Source organism: Cutaneotrichosporon oleaginosum, assembly GCF_008065305.1.
Source record: "Cutaneotrichosporon oleaginosum strain ATCC 20508 chromosome Unknown ATCC20508_contig06, whole genome shotgun sequence".
Taxonomy (NCBI): domain Eukaryota; kingdom Fungi; phylum Basidiomycota; class Tremellomycetes; order Trichosporonales; family Trichosporonaceae; genus Cutaneotrichosporon; species Cutaneotrichosporon oleaginosum.
In genome coordinates this window covers 75,222-89,619 of record NW_027072175.1, presented here as the reverse complement: position 1 = coordinate 89,619, position 14,398 = coordinate 75,222, and the positions used below count along the sequence as shown (strand labels likewise).

The 14,398-nt window shown below is 63.0% G+C and overlaps 7 protein-coding genes across 7 annotated transcripts; 4 read left to right on the top strand and 3 right to left on the bottom strand.

Moving 5' to 3' along the window:
* Positions 1-266: 266 nt before the first annotated feature.
* COLE_06458 (uncharacterized protein) lies at positions 267-2,057 on the top strand (the record flags this gene model as incomplete). Its single annotated transcript, XM_018425271.1, has 4 exons — positions 267-800; positions 832-1,059; positions 1,132-1,487; positions 1,523-2,057. 4 exons carry the CDS (start codon positions 267-269, stop codon positions 2,055-2,057), a joined length of 1,653 nt encoding a protein of 550 aa, XP_018280211.1.
* A 475-nt stretch (positions 2,058-2,532) lies between these two features.
* Positions 2,533-3,795, top strand: COLE_06457 (uncharacterized protein; the record flags this gene model as incomplete). The annotated part of the gene is made up of 2 exons (XM_018426539.2): positions 2,533-2,686; positions 2,834-3,795. The coding sequence occupies 2 exons, from the start codon at positions 2,533-2,535 to the stop codon at positions 3,793-3,795; spliced, it is 1,116 nt and encodes a 371-aa protein (XP_018280210.1).
* A 41-nt stretch (positions 3,796-3,836) lies between these two features.
* COLE_06456 (uncharacterized protein) lies at positions 3,837-5,070 on the bottom strand (the record flags this gene model as incomplete). The annotated part of the gene is made up of 3 exons (XM_018421269.2): positions 3,837-4,310; positions 4,342-4,722; positions 4,759-5,070. The coding sequence occupies 3 exons, from the start codon at positions 5,068-5,070 to the stop codon at positions 3,837-3,839; spliced, it is 1,167 nt and encodes a 388-aa protein (XP_018280209.1).
* Positions 5,071-5,574: 504 nt separating this feature from the next.
* COLE_06455 (uncharacterized protein) lies at positions 5,575-7,448 on the bottom strand (the record flags this gene model as incomplete). The annotated part of the gene is made up of 7 exons (XM_018426538.2): positions 5,575-5,794; positions 5,846-6,197; positions 6,251-6,756; positions 6,789-6,917; positions 6,951-6,980; positions 7,016-7,242; positions 7,320-7,448. 7 exons carry the CDS (start codon positions 7,446-7,448, stop codon positions 5,575-5,577), a joined length of 1,593 nt encoding a protein of 530 aa, XP_018280208.1.
* Positions 7,449-8,335: 887 nt separating this feature from the next.
* On the bottom strand, positions 8,336-8,563 carry COLE_06454 (uncharacterized protein; the record flags this gene model as incomplete). Its single annotated transcript, XM_018422663.2, has 1 exon — positions 8,336-8,563. One exon carries the CDS (start codon positions 8,561-8,563, stop codon positions 8,336-8,338), a length of 228 nt encoding a protein of 75 aa, XP_018280207.1.
* Positions 8,564-9,281: 718 nt separating this feature from the next.
* Positions 9,282-10,286, top strand: COLE_06453 (uncharacterized protein; the record flags this gene model as incomplete). Its single annotated transcript, XM_018425270.1, has 1 exon — positions 9,282-10,286. The coding sequence occupies one exon, from the start codon at positions 9,282-9,284 to the stop codon at positions 10,284-10,286; it is 1,005 nt and encodes a 334-aa protein (XP_018280206.1).
* A 1,875-nt stretch (positions 10,287-12,161) lies between these two features.
* COLE_06452 (uncharacterized protein) lies at positions 12,162-13,924 on the top strand (the record flags this gene model as incomplete). The annotated part of the gene is made up of 5 exons (XM_018424954.1): positions 12,162-12,221; positions 12,254-12,612; positions 12,685-13,027; positions 13,129-13,360; positions 13,392-13,924. The coding sequence occupies 5 exons, from the start codon at positions 12,162-12,164 to the stop codon at positions 13,922-13,924; spliced, it is 1,527 nt and encodes a 508-aa protein (XP_018280205.1).
* Positions 13,925-14,398: the final 474 nt, after the last annotated feature.

The window sequence follows — 14,398 nt, the reverse complement described above, 5'->3', positions numbered from 1 at the left end:
CACTATACCGCTCCCACGATTCGGCACTGAGAAGGCGGGGCGCGCCGCCGGAATGTTAACGTCACCTGACCACATGACGCGCGCTCATCTCCCTGGAGGCGAGAAGTCGAAGCGCTACGCAGCTCTTTGGGTTCGGTTCTGCGTTTGCTCCTCTCCATGCTTAGACGGGGGGCATGACTGTCGGCTCCCGGTCAGACTATATCATCCTTTGGCGCTTCTCAAGCTCTCAATCGACCCCACACCTGAGCTGAGCTATCACCGGCGCCATGTCGACGGTCCTCGCCCAGCCTCTACCGCTGACCCTCACCCCACAGGTGGTGGGCTATGTGCTACTCTCCCTCGTCGTCGTAGCCCCCTTGGCCCTCTGGTTCTACCTGTACCCATACACGGCCGCGACACTGCCGTTCAAGAACCTTCGCGGACCGGAGCCCACCTCAGGCTTCTTCGGCAGCCTCATCACCGTGTCCACCAAGCCGATCGGGCAGCGCTACGCCTCCCTCACGGAACAGTATGGCGCGTCGACGGTGCGCTTCCGCGGCCTGGTCGGCCGCTGGCGCATCATGTCCACGGACACGACGGCGATCGCGCACGTCCTCCGGCACACGGGGCAGTGGCACCGCAACGAGGGCTTTAATGGACTTATCGAGCGCATGACGGGCGCCAACGTCCTGTGCGTCGAGGACGAGCCGCACCGCCGCCAGCGCCGCATCTTGAACAGCGCGTTCAACGGCACGAGCGTGAGCGCAATGATGCCTATGTTTTGGGAGGAGGCGTACGACCTCAAGAAGAACGTTGAAGAGGTGGGTTGTCGGGAGGGCTCGCTAATAGCAGTTGCTCGTTGAAGGCCAGGAGAAGGGCACGCAGGTCGACATGCTCCAGGTGTATGTCCGCACGGCCATGGACATCATCGGCCGCGCCGGCTTCAACTACTACTTCGAGCAGCACAAGGTGAACGGCGAGAACCCGCTGTCCAAGGCGTTCAACGACATGATCAACGGCATGCTCGAGAATAGGAAGCTCGTGCTGGTGCAGAACATCTTCCCGCAGGCGCTTGATCTTGTGAGTGGACGTCTGAGCCGGAGTTACGCCCCCTGTGTCCATTCCCAACGCCTTGCCGCAGCCTGACCCTAGCCTACCGCCAATCACCGCCGCGTAGCCAAGTCACGCGCCGTGCTGGACGGCATCGCTCGCGACATTGTGCAGTCACGCCGTGCTGAGATTGCGCGCGACCACATTTCACTCGACAAGGGCGACTATGAGGGCAAGGACGTGATTTCCCTCTGCCTCCGCGCGAATATGGGTGCAAGCGAGCGCGACAGAATGACTGAAGCTGAGATTGAGGGCCAGATCGGTGCCCTCATGCTCGCGGGCAACGAAACGAGCGCGACGGCATTGAGCTGGGCGACGCTGCATCTCTTTGAGAACCCCGACATCCAAGCCAAGCTGCGCGCCGAGGTCATGGCCGTCCCCGACGACGAGCCCAGTGTGTGAGTGACATCTTATCTTTGCGTTCTAACGCCAGCGAGGTCCTGAACGGTCTCCCCTACCTGGACGGCTTCGTGCGCGAGCTGCTCCGCCTCGACCCGCCGCTGCCGCAGGTCGTGCGCACCGCCGCCGTCGACTGCGTCGTGCCCCTTGGCACGCCCGTGCAGGGCCGCGACGGCTCGCTGATTTCCGAGATCCGCGTGTCGAAGGGCACCGACTTCGTCGTGCCTATCAGCGAGATGAACCGCGACCCGCGCATCTGGGGCGCCGACGCTGACAAGTTCAACCCAGACCGATACGATGGTACAGTTCCCCGAGTGTCGCTGCCCGGCGTGTGGGGCGGTCTCCTCTCGTTTATTGGCGGACCACACCACTGCCTCGGCTTCCGCTTTGCTCTGCTCGAGATCAAGGCAGTGCTGTTCGTGGTGCTGCGCAACTTTGCATTCGAGCCCGTGCCGGGCAAGCAGTTTATTCGGTTCTCAGCGGGCATCATCCAGCGCTCGATCGTCATCGGCGAAGAGAGCAAGGGCATGCAGATGCCGGTGATAGTGCGTGCACTGGAGAGTGAGTAGGTGGGGGGGGGGGGGAGGGTGTGTGGTAGTAGACAGGGAGGTGGAGAGCAGTGTACGAGATTGTAAGTAGCGCAGTCGGTCGATGCAGATGTTGTGAGGAACATTGCCCGAGACCGTGCTGCCCCACTTGTGCTTGGCATTGCTGAGTCCTCGGACCTCACCGATCACGACACTGGCTCCGGCTATCATCCCGCCGGATCCTCCGAGAATGATTTCCGCCCTCGCTCGTTTGCACCCCCGGATCCCGGAGTTCTCTCTACGCCTCTGCATGCAAGCGAACTCCAGATCTGCAGACAGGCCCTATGCCCGCCGGTGACTTGCATCTTGATCAGCATCGCGCTCCGGCTGACGTGCCGGCGGCCAAGTGTGCGAGGAGTGTCACGGTTATGTTGCTTAAATCTCGCCTTCGATTTTGATATCTTGGTCTCTCTTTGTCTGCCCCTCGTTTTCCTCATCCCCACCTCGCCTACTCGTCATGCCCCCCGCTCTCTTCACCCCCACACAGGTCGGCGCGTTCACGCTCAAGCACCGCGTCGTCCTGGCCCCGCTTACCCGTAACCGCTCCGACGCCAAGACGCTCGTGCCCCCCGCCGACCTCGGCGCTGAGTACTATGCGCAGCGCGCAACTGGTGAGTATTGAGGTGGAGGAGATGGGCAGGCGAGGCTTTCACGACTCGAGGTGTCGAGACGTGCGCCAAGTTGCCCGTCTTCGCTACTTCCCCTTACTTCCCGGCGCCTACCAACCCCGTTCTTCGCGAGCCCCGCTGACCCACCAGACGGCGGCCTCCTGATCTCCGAGGGCGCCTTTGTCGCCGCCGAGGCCGGCGGAATCGCAGCCGCGCCTGGCATCTACTCGCCCGAGCAGGTCGAGGCGTGGAGGACCATCACAGCTGCAGTGCACGCTAAGGGCGGCCTCATCTTTTGCCAGCTGTGGGCTCTCGGTCGCACGGCGAACCCGAACCTTGTCCCGACCGTCTGGGGTCCCAGCGCCGGCGAGTACGTCGCGAACCCGAAGAAGCCGTCGCCGGTCAAGATCACGGAGATGACCGAGGCGGACATCGACCGCTTCGTGGCGCACTACGCGCACGGCGCGCGCTGCGCGATCGACGCGGGCTTTGACGGCGTCGAAATCCACGGCGCGAACGGCTACATCGTCGACCAGTTCCTGCAGCCCGTCTCGAACACCCGCACGGACAAGTACGGGGGCAGCGTGGCGGCGCGGCAGCGCTTCGGGCTGCGCGTGCTCAACGCCGTGTGCGAGGCCGTCGGGCCCGAGCGCGTCGGCATCCGCATGTCGCCCTTTGGCATCGTGCAGGGCATGCGCGGCAGCTTCGCGCCGCTCGACACCTTTGTACCCTGGGCCAAGGCGATTGTCTCGGCCCAGCCGGACCTCGCGTACGTCCACGCCGTCACGCCGCGCACGTACGGCACCACGGACATGCCCGAGAACATGATTATCGCGGACGACGACCTCGAGCCCATCCGCCGCGTCGTGCGCGACGCCGGCGTCGCATTCATCTCCGCGGGCGGATACCGGCCCGAGATGGCGGTCGAGGTTGCTGAGCAGACGGGCGACCTCATCGGTTTCGGGCGCTACTTCATCTCCAACCCCGACCTGCCGGAGCGCATTGCGCGCGGGTGGCCGCTCAACGACTACGACCGCAAGACGTTCTACACCCCCGGACCGAAGGGGTACATCGACTACCCTACGCACAAGGAGTCGAGCGCGCGTCTGTAGACAGTAGATACATACATGGATTACTTGGATTTTAGCTTCATCTAACACGCATTCTCGCCGACGCTCGCGTCGACGCGCACGAGGATCTTGCCTGCCGCATGTCTGCCCGCGAGCTTGTCGTACGCTTCGCGCGCATGCTCAAAGTCCCACACGCTGTCGCGCACGACGCGGATCACGCCGCGCTCCATGAGCCCGACGACGGCCTCGCGCTCCGCCAGCGACGGGTGCATCATGCTGCACGCGCCCCATTTGCGGCCGACGCCCCCGAGCCACCGGCTCGTCGGCCACCACTCGTTGAGCTTCATCGTCCACACGGCGCGTAGGAAGTCGGGGATCCAAAACGTCGGCGGCTTGATGCCGACGCTCTCGTACACGCCCCCTTCGCGCAGATAGGCCGGCGACGCCTTGTACAGCGCCTGGAAGCCAAGCGTGTCGAGCACGGCGTCGAACGGCGCGCTGGCGTACGTCGCGGCCAAGTGCCGCGAGAGATCTTTGTACAGCATATAGTCGACGATCTGGGTCAGCCTTCTTCGAGAGGGGACATACCTCGTCTGCGCCGAGGGCGCGCACCATCTCCGCGTTTCCGCCGCTACACACGCCCACGACGACACCTTGCTTCCCCACCACATGCCGCAGCATCTGCACGGCCATGGTGCCGATGCCCCCGCTCGCGCCCACGACGAGCACGCGGTCGCCCGCCCGCGCCCCGCTCTCCACGACCATGCGGTGCGCCGTGAGCGCGGCGAGGAGGGCCGCCGCGTCCGCGTACGCCACGGACGGCGGCTTGCGCACCGCATACCGCGCCGGCAGGGCGACGTACTCTGCCAACGCGCCCGTGCCGGTCGGCAGCGTGTGTGACGCGGGGAGCATCGCGCATACCCCTTCGCCGCGGGCGAAGCGGGGCGGGGCGGCGGGCCCGACGGGCGTCTCGCCGTCCGCGCTGGCGGGAGCGGGGGCGGGGACGGCGCCCTCGGCGGCGTGCGGACGGTCGGGGTGCCACACGTCAACGACCACGCCGCTCATGTCCATCTCCGGCACGTTGAAAAGGGCTTTGCGGAAGCGCTGCGGGAGAAGCGTCATTTGGAAGATGGCGCCGGGGTTCAGCGCTGCGTAGGCCGTGCGGACGAGGATCCACTCTTCAGGCTCCGGCACGTCGGCGGGGAGGGGGTGCGGCGGGAGCGTGGGCGTCGGCCGGTCCACGAGCTGCAATACGTTCGGGGGCAGCCCGCGCGCCGTGATCGTCCATGCGCGCGAGGTCGGTGGGGGGTGCTGCATTGGGTGGGGGGTGAAGTACGGAATGGTGGCGGGTTGGCTAGAGACGGGGTATGGAGGGAGCGGCGGAGGTGAGGTGAGGGAGAGGGCAATGGGAGGGTGATGAGTGCGAAGAGGAGGAGGATGAGCAATGGCGTCTTATACTGTCCTCGAGCGACAGTGACGAGCGTGGGAGTTGGGCGTTGTTGTCGGTTCGGCACGTCGGCAGATGAAGATGGATTATGACGAGTCGTCGCGGCAAGTGGCGGAATGCTTGGCGGTGCGGAACGCGAGTGCAGCAGAGCAGCGAGTCTGAGCGTGCCGAGACCACAACGCATCCTCGGCCTCCTCGTCAACGTGGAAGCCCGTGAGGCGCCGCCGAGCGGACTGCCTCTCCGGCTGACCTCGCATCCGTCTCGGCGCCTATTCGCTTCACCTCCCCGCGCAACACCGCGTGGTACAAGTGCAAGTTGCATACAAGAGACATCATCGCCTTACCTCGCCCCCGCCCCACGCTCACACCAGCACCTACCCCGCAAACAGACACCGGTGCGCGTCGCTCGTCAACATCTCCCAATGCGACACGGGCTCGCCGCGGTCTTGCCGTGCCCAGAACTCCTTAATAAGGCGGATGCACGCGCGCGTGTCGTAGCATTTCTGCGGGCCCGGGTGCTCCAGCAGTCGGATGAGCGGCTCGCGCCCCTCGTGGCCGAGGTGGAAGCCCGCGAGCATGAGCGGCCAGAGGAACCTGGTGTCAGTGTGCGTTGATTATTGTAGTGAAATCCTCCGGCAGACTCACCAGTTCAGCGTCGGGCCTTCCTCAAAGTCGAGTTCGCGCACGAGCTCGAGAATCGCAGTAGCGGACGAGACTACGCGCTCGTCCGTCGCGTCCAGATCAAGCACGTCACGCATGAGCGCAATCCGCATCGCGTGCCGGTAGCAGTGGTTGCCGTACTGCGCGCGCGTATGGTACGGGCTGTAGTTGAAGCCCTGGTCGAGCACCTGGAGCTCGGCGAGGATACCGTTCGCCGCGTCCTGCAGCTGTGCGGGTGGGGCACGCACACCTACGCTCTGCAGCGCCTGCGTCTCGCGCGCCGTGCCAATCAGTGAGCACGCGCGCGCCATGACGTCGACCATGCCGCGTGTCACACCTGGCGTCAGCAACGAGTCGAGCTGATTAGAGCACAGCGCCACACCCACGCACCAAATAACCGCTCAACGCTCTCCCACTCGACCTCACGGCCGGACCAGCGCTCGATCTCGAAGAACCACGGCTCGAATGGTTGCCGGATAATGCTTGGCCGCCGCCCGAGGGTCATGCACGCAATCACGTCGCGCACCGCTAGCTGCTCGAGCACGAAACGCGTGACAGAGTACTGGTCTTTGAGGGAGAGCGAGACGACCTTTTGTGCGCCGCCAAGGCGGTCGATGAGGCGCACGGCCGTAATCAGCGTTTCCTCCCACGTGTTGTCGGCCGCGAGCGTGCATGCCACGATGCACGATAGCATGGCGGCGAGCGCGCCCTCGATCTCGCTCATGTTCTTCTCTGGATCGCGGAGGATCGGGTCGAGCAGCTTCATGACCTTGCGCCGAGCGTCGCCTGCGATGCGCTGCGCCGCGCGCTGGTTGCCTGGGTCGTCGGCGTAGCGGAGCCGCACAGCGCCCACGGCCAGCAGGCCTATCCTCAACGCGTCGGAGGTGGGCGAGACGCTGCCGTCAGTGGCGAAAGACGACGAACTCACCCAGGCGCATTGCGGAGGGCGAGAGGTGCGTGGATCGAGACCCAGGGGTTGAAGGGGTTCTTTGGCGGGTTGAAGGCGATGAGCTCCTCCGCTGTCTGGATATAGTAGCGGAACGTGAGCACCTCGTCGCTGGGGTCAGAGGCGGTTTAGGAGAATCCTCACCTCTTGTGGAAGAAGGTTTCGAGCATCGTTCTGCGGTCAGCGCCTGCCGTTGCTCGTACACCCACGGATCCATCATGAGCTTCTTGCGCGTCGTGTGCGAGATCCACTCGATGCCCGTGTCGATGCTACCGATGCTCGGAGATGGGGGCAGTGTCACAGACCCTCTGGTATTCGGGGTGGCAACGATGACCTGCGGCGATGCGTCGGACCCGCTCGCCGTCTCCTGACGAGACGGGACGGGCGGGCGGCGCCGCTTGCGCGGATTGGGCGGCTTCTCCACTCCCCATCCGCACTGGCGTCAGTACATGAGCGCAATCAGCGGCAATCTTATCGCCGCGAAACGAGGCCCTCGTATCGCACCGCACGCACCTCCCGGTCCCCGGCCTTGCAGCGCGTGCATACGGGCCGCACTTCGTCGCACTTGACACGGCGCGCGCGGCAGGTGAGGCAGCCGTTGCGGGAGCGCTGGAGCTGATATTCGTCTTCTTGTTGCGCCATGATGAAGAATGAGAGAGTGGAGGAGGATTAGTGGGAGGGCTCGAAACGAAGGGATCGGCAGAGCGGGTGTATTGTACTACTCGTCTTCTTTTCTCTCTCTTCTCCTATTCTCGCATTCCGCGGCGGCAAGCTCCAGCTCGGCTCGGAGACTGGGGCACATCCTCCGGGTTCGCCGCGGCATGGCCCGGCCTTGCTCCACTGACACGATCTCTGACTTCTCACTGGCTCGCGACGCCGGCATGCATAAGAGGGGCGCGCGGGAGTCGGCGGCAAAACTCCTAGCTTGACCGGTGCCTCGTCTCGTTGCCTGTCGAGGCGGGATGATCCGGCTCTGCTGATATGCTGATGCGACCGGCCGTAATCTGGCCAGCAACATCCTGCTGGTTATCTCTGTGAGCTCTCATGGCGTCGAGGATCGTGACTTGGGTTGCCGTTGCTCCGTCGTCAGTGGCTGAGGCAGCGAGATCGGCGAGACCCGGCTCGTCAGGACACAAGCTCTGTTTGCAACCTCTGCATGGTGCATGTCACTGCTCACACCTCGGCTGCAGGGCCGGAACTCGGAGCAGTAAATGCTTGGGTGAGATCTAATTTAACCTTCCCAACTACGCTATAAACGAGCCATCGCTTATGCGCTTATGGAGACGCAACAGGAACCATGCCGTCTGGCTGCAGCAGGTGGAGGTCGAGTGATCTCGCTTCCACTCTGAGGTTAGTTGCATCGTACCCGTCATCCACTGGTCCGTCAATGTGTGCGAATATCATAGCACTGTTTCGCACTGTTTCGCAGCAAAGACTTCTGAGGGTCGAGTCTGAAATCATACACAATGAGAATGCGCTAATTGTTGCTGTCGGCACACAGATCACGGCGCCAATGGGTTGCCCCATGCCTAGTTGTCTATCACAACCTCGACGTGCATCCCCATCCTCAACCCGACCTCGAACTTGCTCCCACCAGGTTTCGGGACGTTGGACAGAACTACTTCTCGGAAGCCGCCTTTGCGCTTTGTCCATCTTCGCGACCCGGATGCAGGACAAATCGTATGGGTCTGTACTTGTGCAGCTGCAACAGCCAAAGCGGGATGGAGACGCAGACGAGCATCAAGTAGTGAGCCCATTTGAGAGCTGAAAATCAGAATTTCAGATTGGACGGGATGGACGTGCTGGTGCACGTCCGAGACGGCCCCTACGTCATACCTACAGCAGCATCGGAACGGAGAGTCGGAGAGTCACACCCCAGTGCATCTCAATTTTCCTGCTCGACACATCGCCATGCTCTCTCTTGAATGTAGCAGCTGAAGCACGCACCGGCCACCCAGAGGTCGCCGTTCGCGGCTCGCCGCTGCACGCCCCGCGCACTGCCGCGCGCCTCGCCAAATCTTGCCTCGGCCGAGAGGCTACATGACATGACGCGTGCCTGGTGTCCTGGCGAGAATGAGGTGATCTACTTTTAGGTCTGGCCCAGAGAAGTTGTTCCGATCGCCCGCCACGGACAAACGGCATCGCGGCATCTGCTCCATCTTCAGCTCTGCCGAGCCTCCGCCTCAGGCTCCACTGTGCACCAGAACAGCGCCGCTCATGACAGAGGTCCGACTCGGCTCGTAGCCGCATCCCGCTCGAGACAAAATCTTGACTCTGCTCATCGCTCGATATCTCGCCACTACAGATACGATAGGTGCAACTTTGCCCACCGCGTATATCTTGCATCGTCGTCGCATCTGACCCCACCGACAACTCGTCTCCTCCGACGTCGCCCTCCTCCCCTCTCCCCTCGTCGACTCTTCATCGTCACTCCCCCACGCTCCTCACCCCTTCCCCTTCCCCTTCCCCCCCTCGATGCCCGGCTTCAATCACATTCGAGTACGCAAGTCGTACTCGCGGGACACGCTCATGGTGTCGCCCGTTGACGAGAACGGTGTCGCCGACCGATGGGCCGACGCTTCGAATCCCCATGTCGTCTCTGCCGTGGCAACCGCGACGATCGTGGACGACGAATGCAACGGGAGTCTACCATCTTCCCACGTCGCGGCATTGGGGCTCGCGGACGCGCTGCGGCACGTGCACATCCTGCGGCGCGGGCCCGAGACGAGCGGGGGACCGGAGCCGCGCCCCGCACTCCCCGGGCGCGTCGCGACGCACACAATGGTGCGCTTCATCGACCTGACGGCGTGGAACTCGGACGACGCGGAGACGTTCTGGCGCACGCGGCCGATCATGGGCCTACTGGCGCGCCCAAAGGGCGCGACGCGCATGGTGCTCAACTCGTCATTTGACCCGCGGCACCCGCGCCTGCGCGAGGCGAGCTTCAGCGCCTACTTCCTCGGCTTGAGCGAGGTCACGCTCATCTTCACGCCGTACGAGCGCGTGCGGTCGCCGCCGCCGAGCGGCGACCTCATGCCCATGAGCGCGGCGAACACGCCCACAGGAACGCCGACGACGTCGCCACGCACAAGCACCGACAAGCCTACGCGTCCCGGGTTCATCACGTCGAATATCCCGCCTGAGCAGCGATGGCTCGGCATGCTCAATGACCTCATGTATGCGCTCTCCGAGTGCTTCGGGGGCACGACATGCAGATTCACCCTCGTGGGTGTTGAGACGATCCCGGCGGCGGCGCTCAACCTCGACCCCGCGCTCGCGGACGACTGGCCGTCCCGCCGCGAAACGGTGCGCAAGCTCATCGGCCGCCAGGTCAACTTTACGCGCGGCGTGTATCCCCCCCAGCCGCCGATTCCGGCAGACGAGCTCGCGCACCTCCTCCAGGACATCCGCATCCTCACGCGCGAAGAGTACCGGCAGCGGGTGGGGGCGGAGGAGTTTGAGTTGTTTACGATGTGGTAGAGGTAGAGAGGGGTAATGTTGTTTACTGCAGTATGCTAGACTTAATTTGTGATGACTGACGTGCGCGGGGTAGGCTGAGGCGACGACGCTGGCTGCTGTGTAGGTGGTGCGGCTGGCATGGAGGTGGCAGTGCGACGATGTATGCTGACGTCCGAGGTATCTGGTAGTCACCCCAGGCGTGGGGCGCCAAGTGAGTATGCAGGAATGTGCCCGTGGCACTTCCTGCTCTGCGTGCCCGGAAGGCGTAGGCTGGTGGCGTCGCGAGGCGCGCTCGGAAGCCGCGGGTATGGGGGCGTGGAACTGGGCTTGTAACCCACGGCACGCGATTACATATCGCGGCTGGTCGCCGCGGCTTGCTTCGAAACGACCAGTTGTGTCACCTCCTCGTCGCTTACTTGCCCGTTAGTGATTCCTGGCGTGATATATCTTGTCAATGGCTCGCCTGCAGACTCCCCCATCATTGCGCTCACATCAGCCTAGGTACTATCAGCACAGACCCAGCGCCTACTGGCTTATCAGTAAGCGACGTCTCTCTACAGCGGAGACCCCAGTGAACGCGAGCGACATGGGCCAGATCAGCATGTCCTGTCAGGTCCCTCGCAGCACCCAGAGGCCGGAGGCATGGAGACGCAATCTGCCGGCGTGCCGGCATTCGGCGGTCCTCACAGCAGCACCTGCGCCGCTGACATGCACGTCTGTCATGTGAAACGCCTGTCACGCGCAGGACTTGTGCGTGCAGTTCTGCCGGAGCTGGTGCCGCCTGACCACAGAGCAAGCGGGACTCGCCGACTGCGGATGAGGTCGGCAACTAGCGCCTAATTGGGCGTTGTCGCACGTTGGGATAGGCGACGCGACGGTGGGCATGATCTCAGCCTCAGCGACTGGGCGGAAGCCTCAGCCCCACGGCGCGTCCTCAGACTGCCTCTCCTCAGCCACGACCCGATGCCGTCGTCTGCCGTCCACCCTAGATTGCGCGTATCTGTGCCTGCCAGGCCCAGGATAAATCACTCATTTGTGGAGCGCACTCTCTATCGCCTCCATTGGCCGCGATGTAGGATGTCAGTAGGATGCCGAGGACAATAGCTCGGCACGATGCTCATCCGTCGCACGCCCGGATCCCTCTTGGCGTGCGCCTGCCCAACATACGCCTGCCCAACCCCCGCAGCCGTTCTGCAGACCCAGTCCGAGCACTTGCCGCCTATTCATCCCGGTTCATGCCCGTATACCGCTGATCTCGAGCTGGGTTATTCGGCTCCATGCAAGCGCCCCTCTCATGCAGAGATGATAATGAATAAAGAGCGGTAAGCGCGATATGCATTACCCGACGGGGACTCCGCGGCGCCCCAGCGATTGGGCTCTGGAGAACCGGGACAGACGCCGAGATAGCGACGCACCACGCGCACCCGCCTTCCGCGGTCACTCCGCACCGCCTCACTATTTGGTCCGGTATCATGTGACGCGCCAGAAAAGGAAATGCAAGGCTCGTGCCTCGCTCGCGGTAGCCAAGAGAGCTTGAGCGGCAAGGATAGCGAGGTGAGCATGATGGTGTCGCACGTTAGCCTGCCCTGATAGGCCTTTGGGCGCGATGCATGAGAGATGCGAGATGCCATTGCCATTGAGCCCTCGCTCCACGGCGCCGGCAGCTCCATGTTGTGTCGAGATGGGGTGCGATCGTATCCAACAAGACGCGAGCCTTAAAGCGGCCCGCGCCGGCTCTCGCACCCCTCTTCACCCCCACCCGAACACACAATGAGATCCTCATACGACGAGAAAGACGAGAAAGGCATCGGCACACTGATGCACGATGTGCGCCCGGTGCGCGAGGTCGAGTACGAGCTGGGCCACACCGGTCTCGGCAAGGCGACGATCCGCACTATGAAGCCCCGCCACATCCAGCTGATCGGTATCGGCGGCGCGATTGGTACTGGTCTCTTCGTAAGCCCATCCCCTGTGCCACCTAACACCAGGTCGGAACGGGCACCTCGCTCTCGAACGCGGGCCCGCTGTCCCTCGTCCTCGGCTACGCGATCTACGGTGCCCTCGTGCTCATGACCTTCAACGCGATGGGCGAGATGACGTCGTATCTGCCCGTTGACGGGTCGATTCTCGTCTTTGCCGGCCGCTTCGTTTCCAGCTCGTACGCGTTTTCCATGGCATGGCTCTGTTTCTGGAATAACGCAATCACCGTCGCGGCTGAGGCGACGGCGATCGCGTCCATCATCAAGTTCTGGAACGAAGACATCAACTCGGGCGTGTGGTGTGCCCTCTTCGTTGTGTCGATTATCCTCATTAACATGTGGGGCTCGCGCTGGTTCGGCGAGGCTGAGTGAGTTTCCCATTACCTTTGACCTTTGTCTCCTCCCCACTGCAGACCATCCCTCTACACCACTAACCCCAGGTTCTGGTTCTCGACGTTCAAAGTTCTCCTCGTGTTCATCATCATGTTCTTCACGTTCATTACTATGCTCGGCGGCAACCCGCAGAAGGACCGCTACGGCTTCCGCTACTGGAAGAATCCGGGTGTCATGCGCGAGTATCTCGTGCCCGGCAACATGGGGCGGTTCCTCGGCTTCTGGTCCGTCTTCATCCAGGCCGCGTTTGCCTACGGCGGCCCAGACATGATCGCCATGACGGCCGGCGAGGCGCGGTACCCCCGCCGCGTCCTGCCCAACGTATTCAACCGCGTCATCTTCCGTCTCCTCTTCTTCTACATCGGTGGCACTTTTTGCATCGGTACACTTGTAAGTAGCACGGGAGGAGATGGCACCCTGACGGCGCTACGCCTCTGTCGGTTTGCCTCGCACCTTGGCAGCGCTCTGACCTCGACCTCGCTAACGCCCAGGTTCCCTACACCGACCCAAACCTCACGGGTAACGGCGGCAAGGGCACGCCGCCCATCGTTATTGGCGCCGACCGCCTTGGCGTCCCTGTCCTTCCACACATTATCAACGCGATTATCCTCACCTCGGCGTGGTCGGCCGGCTGCTGCCTGACCTTTACAGCGTCGCGCAACCTCTACGCGGCTGCGATCAACGGGCACGCGCCGCGCCTCTTCCTCGTCTCCTTCCGTGGTGGTAAGTCTCCCTCCGGATCTTACTCACGCAGTCCCCATCAACGCGATCATCGCCGTGACGATCGTCTCCTGCCTCTCCTTCATGACTGTGAGCGACAAGGCCATCACCGTCTTCACGTGGATCACAAACATTCTCGGCGGTATGTGGATCCTGAACCTGTGGCTTCAGAACGTGCTCTACCTCCGCTTCCGCGCCGGCTGCGACGCGCAAGGCATCGACCGTAGCACGTTCCCCTACCGCCGCCGCGGGCAGCGCCTGTGCAGCTGGATCTGCGTGTTCGCGTACGGCGTCATCTTCCTCACGAACGGCTTCAAGGTGTTCATGAAGGGCCGCTGGAGCATCCGCGACTTCCTCTTCGCGTACCTCGTGCTCGGCCTCTTTATTGTGCTGTACGTCGGGCACATGGCCTACGATGTGCTCCGGAACGGCGGGTCGTGGCGCCCCCTCAAGGGCGAGGACATGGACTTCACCACCGGCAAGCGCGAGGTCGACGAGGACGAGCTCACGTACCCGCCCGTCGGCAATACGCGGGGCGCACGCTTCGAGCGCTGGCTCTGGGGCTAGGCGTGTCGTGTGGAGAGGCTGGGCTGGGGCGTATCACGTGTGGCGGTGTCGGGTGTGCCGGAAAAGAGTGGTGTGAGGGTTGTGGAATAGTTGTCAGTAGTTTTGTGAGAATGCAAGTCGAGGTAGTCAATAACGTCAGCCGTCACGGGGTTCGAGGGTGGTCGGAGCAACAAGTCGACACCGAGCGTTCTCACCTGACCGGACGGACTGGACCAACTTGGAATCAGATTGGTGCCGCAGATATCGCAACCGACGGCTTCCGTCCCGATCCATGATATGACGCATGAAACAAGCATGTGACCGGCGCCATGCCGCATGCCGATGGCTTGCGTGTTGAGGGCGCTGTACTATTGCTCGGGCGCTCTGGAGACTCAAGCGAGATGTGTGGCAATCCAACAGCCATCAAGTCTGCTGGAAATGCCAGTCCCGTTGTCTTGAAGACGCCAAGTGAGTAGTCTTGGCATGCATGTGACC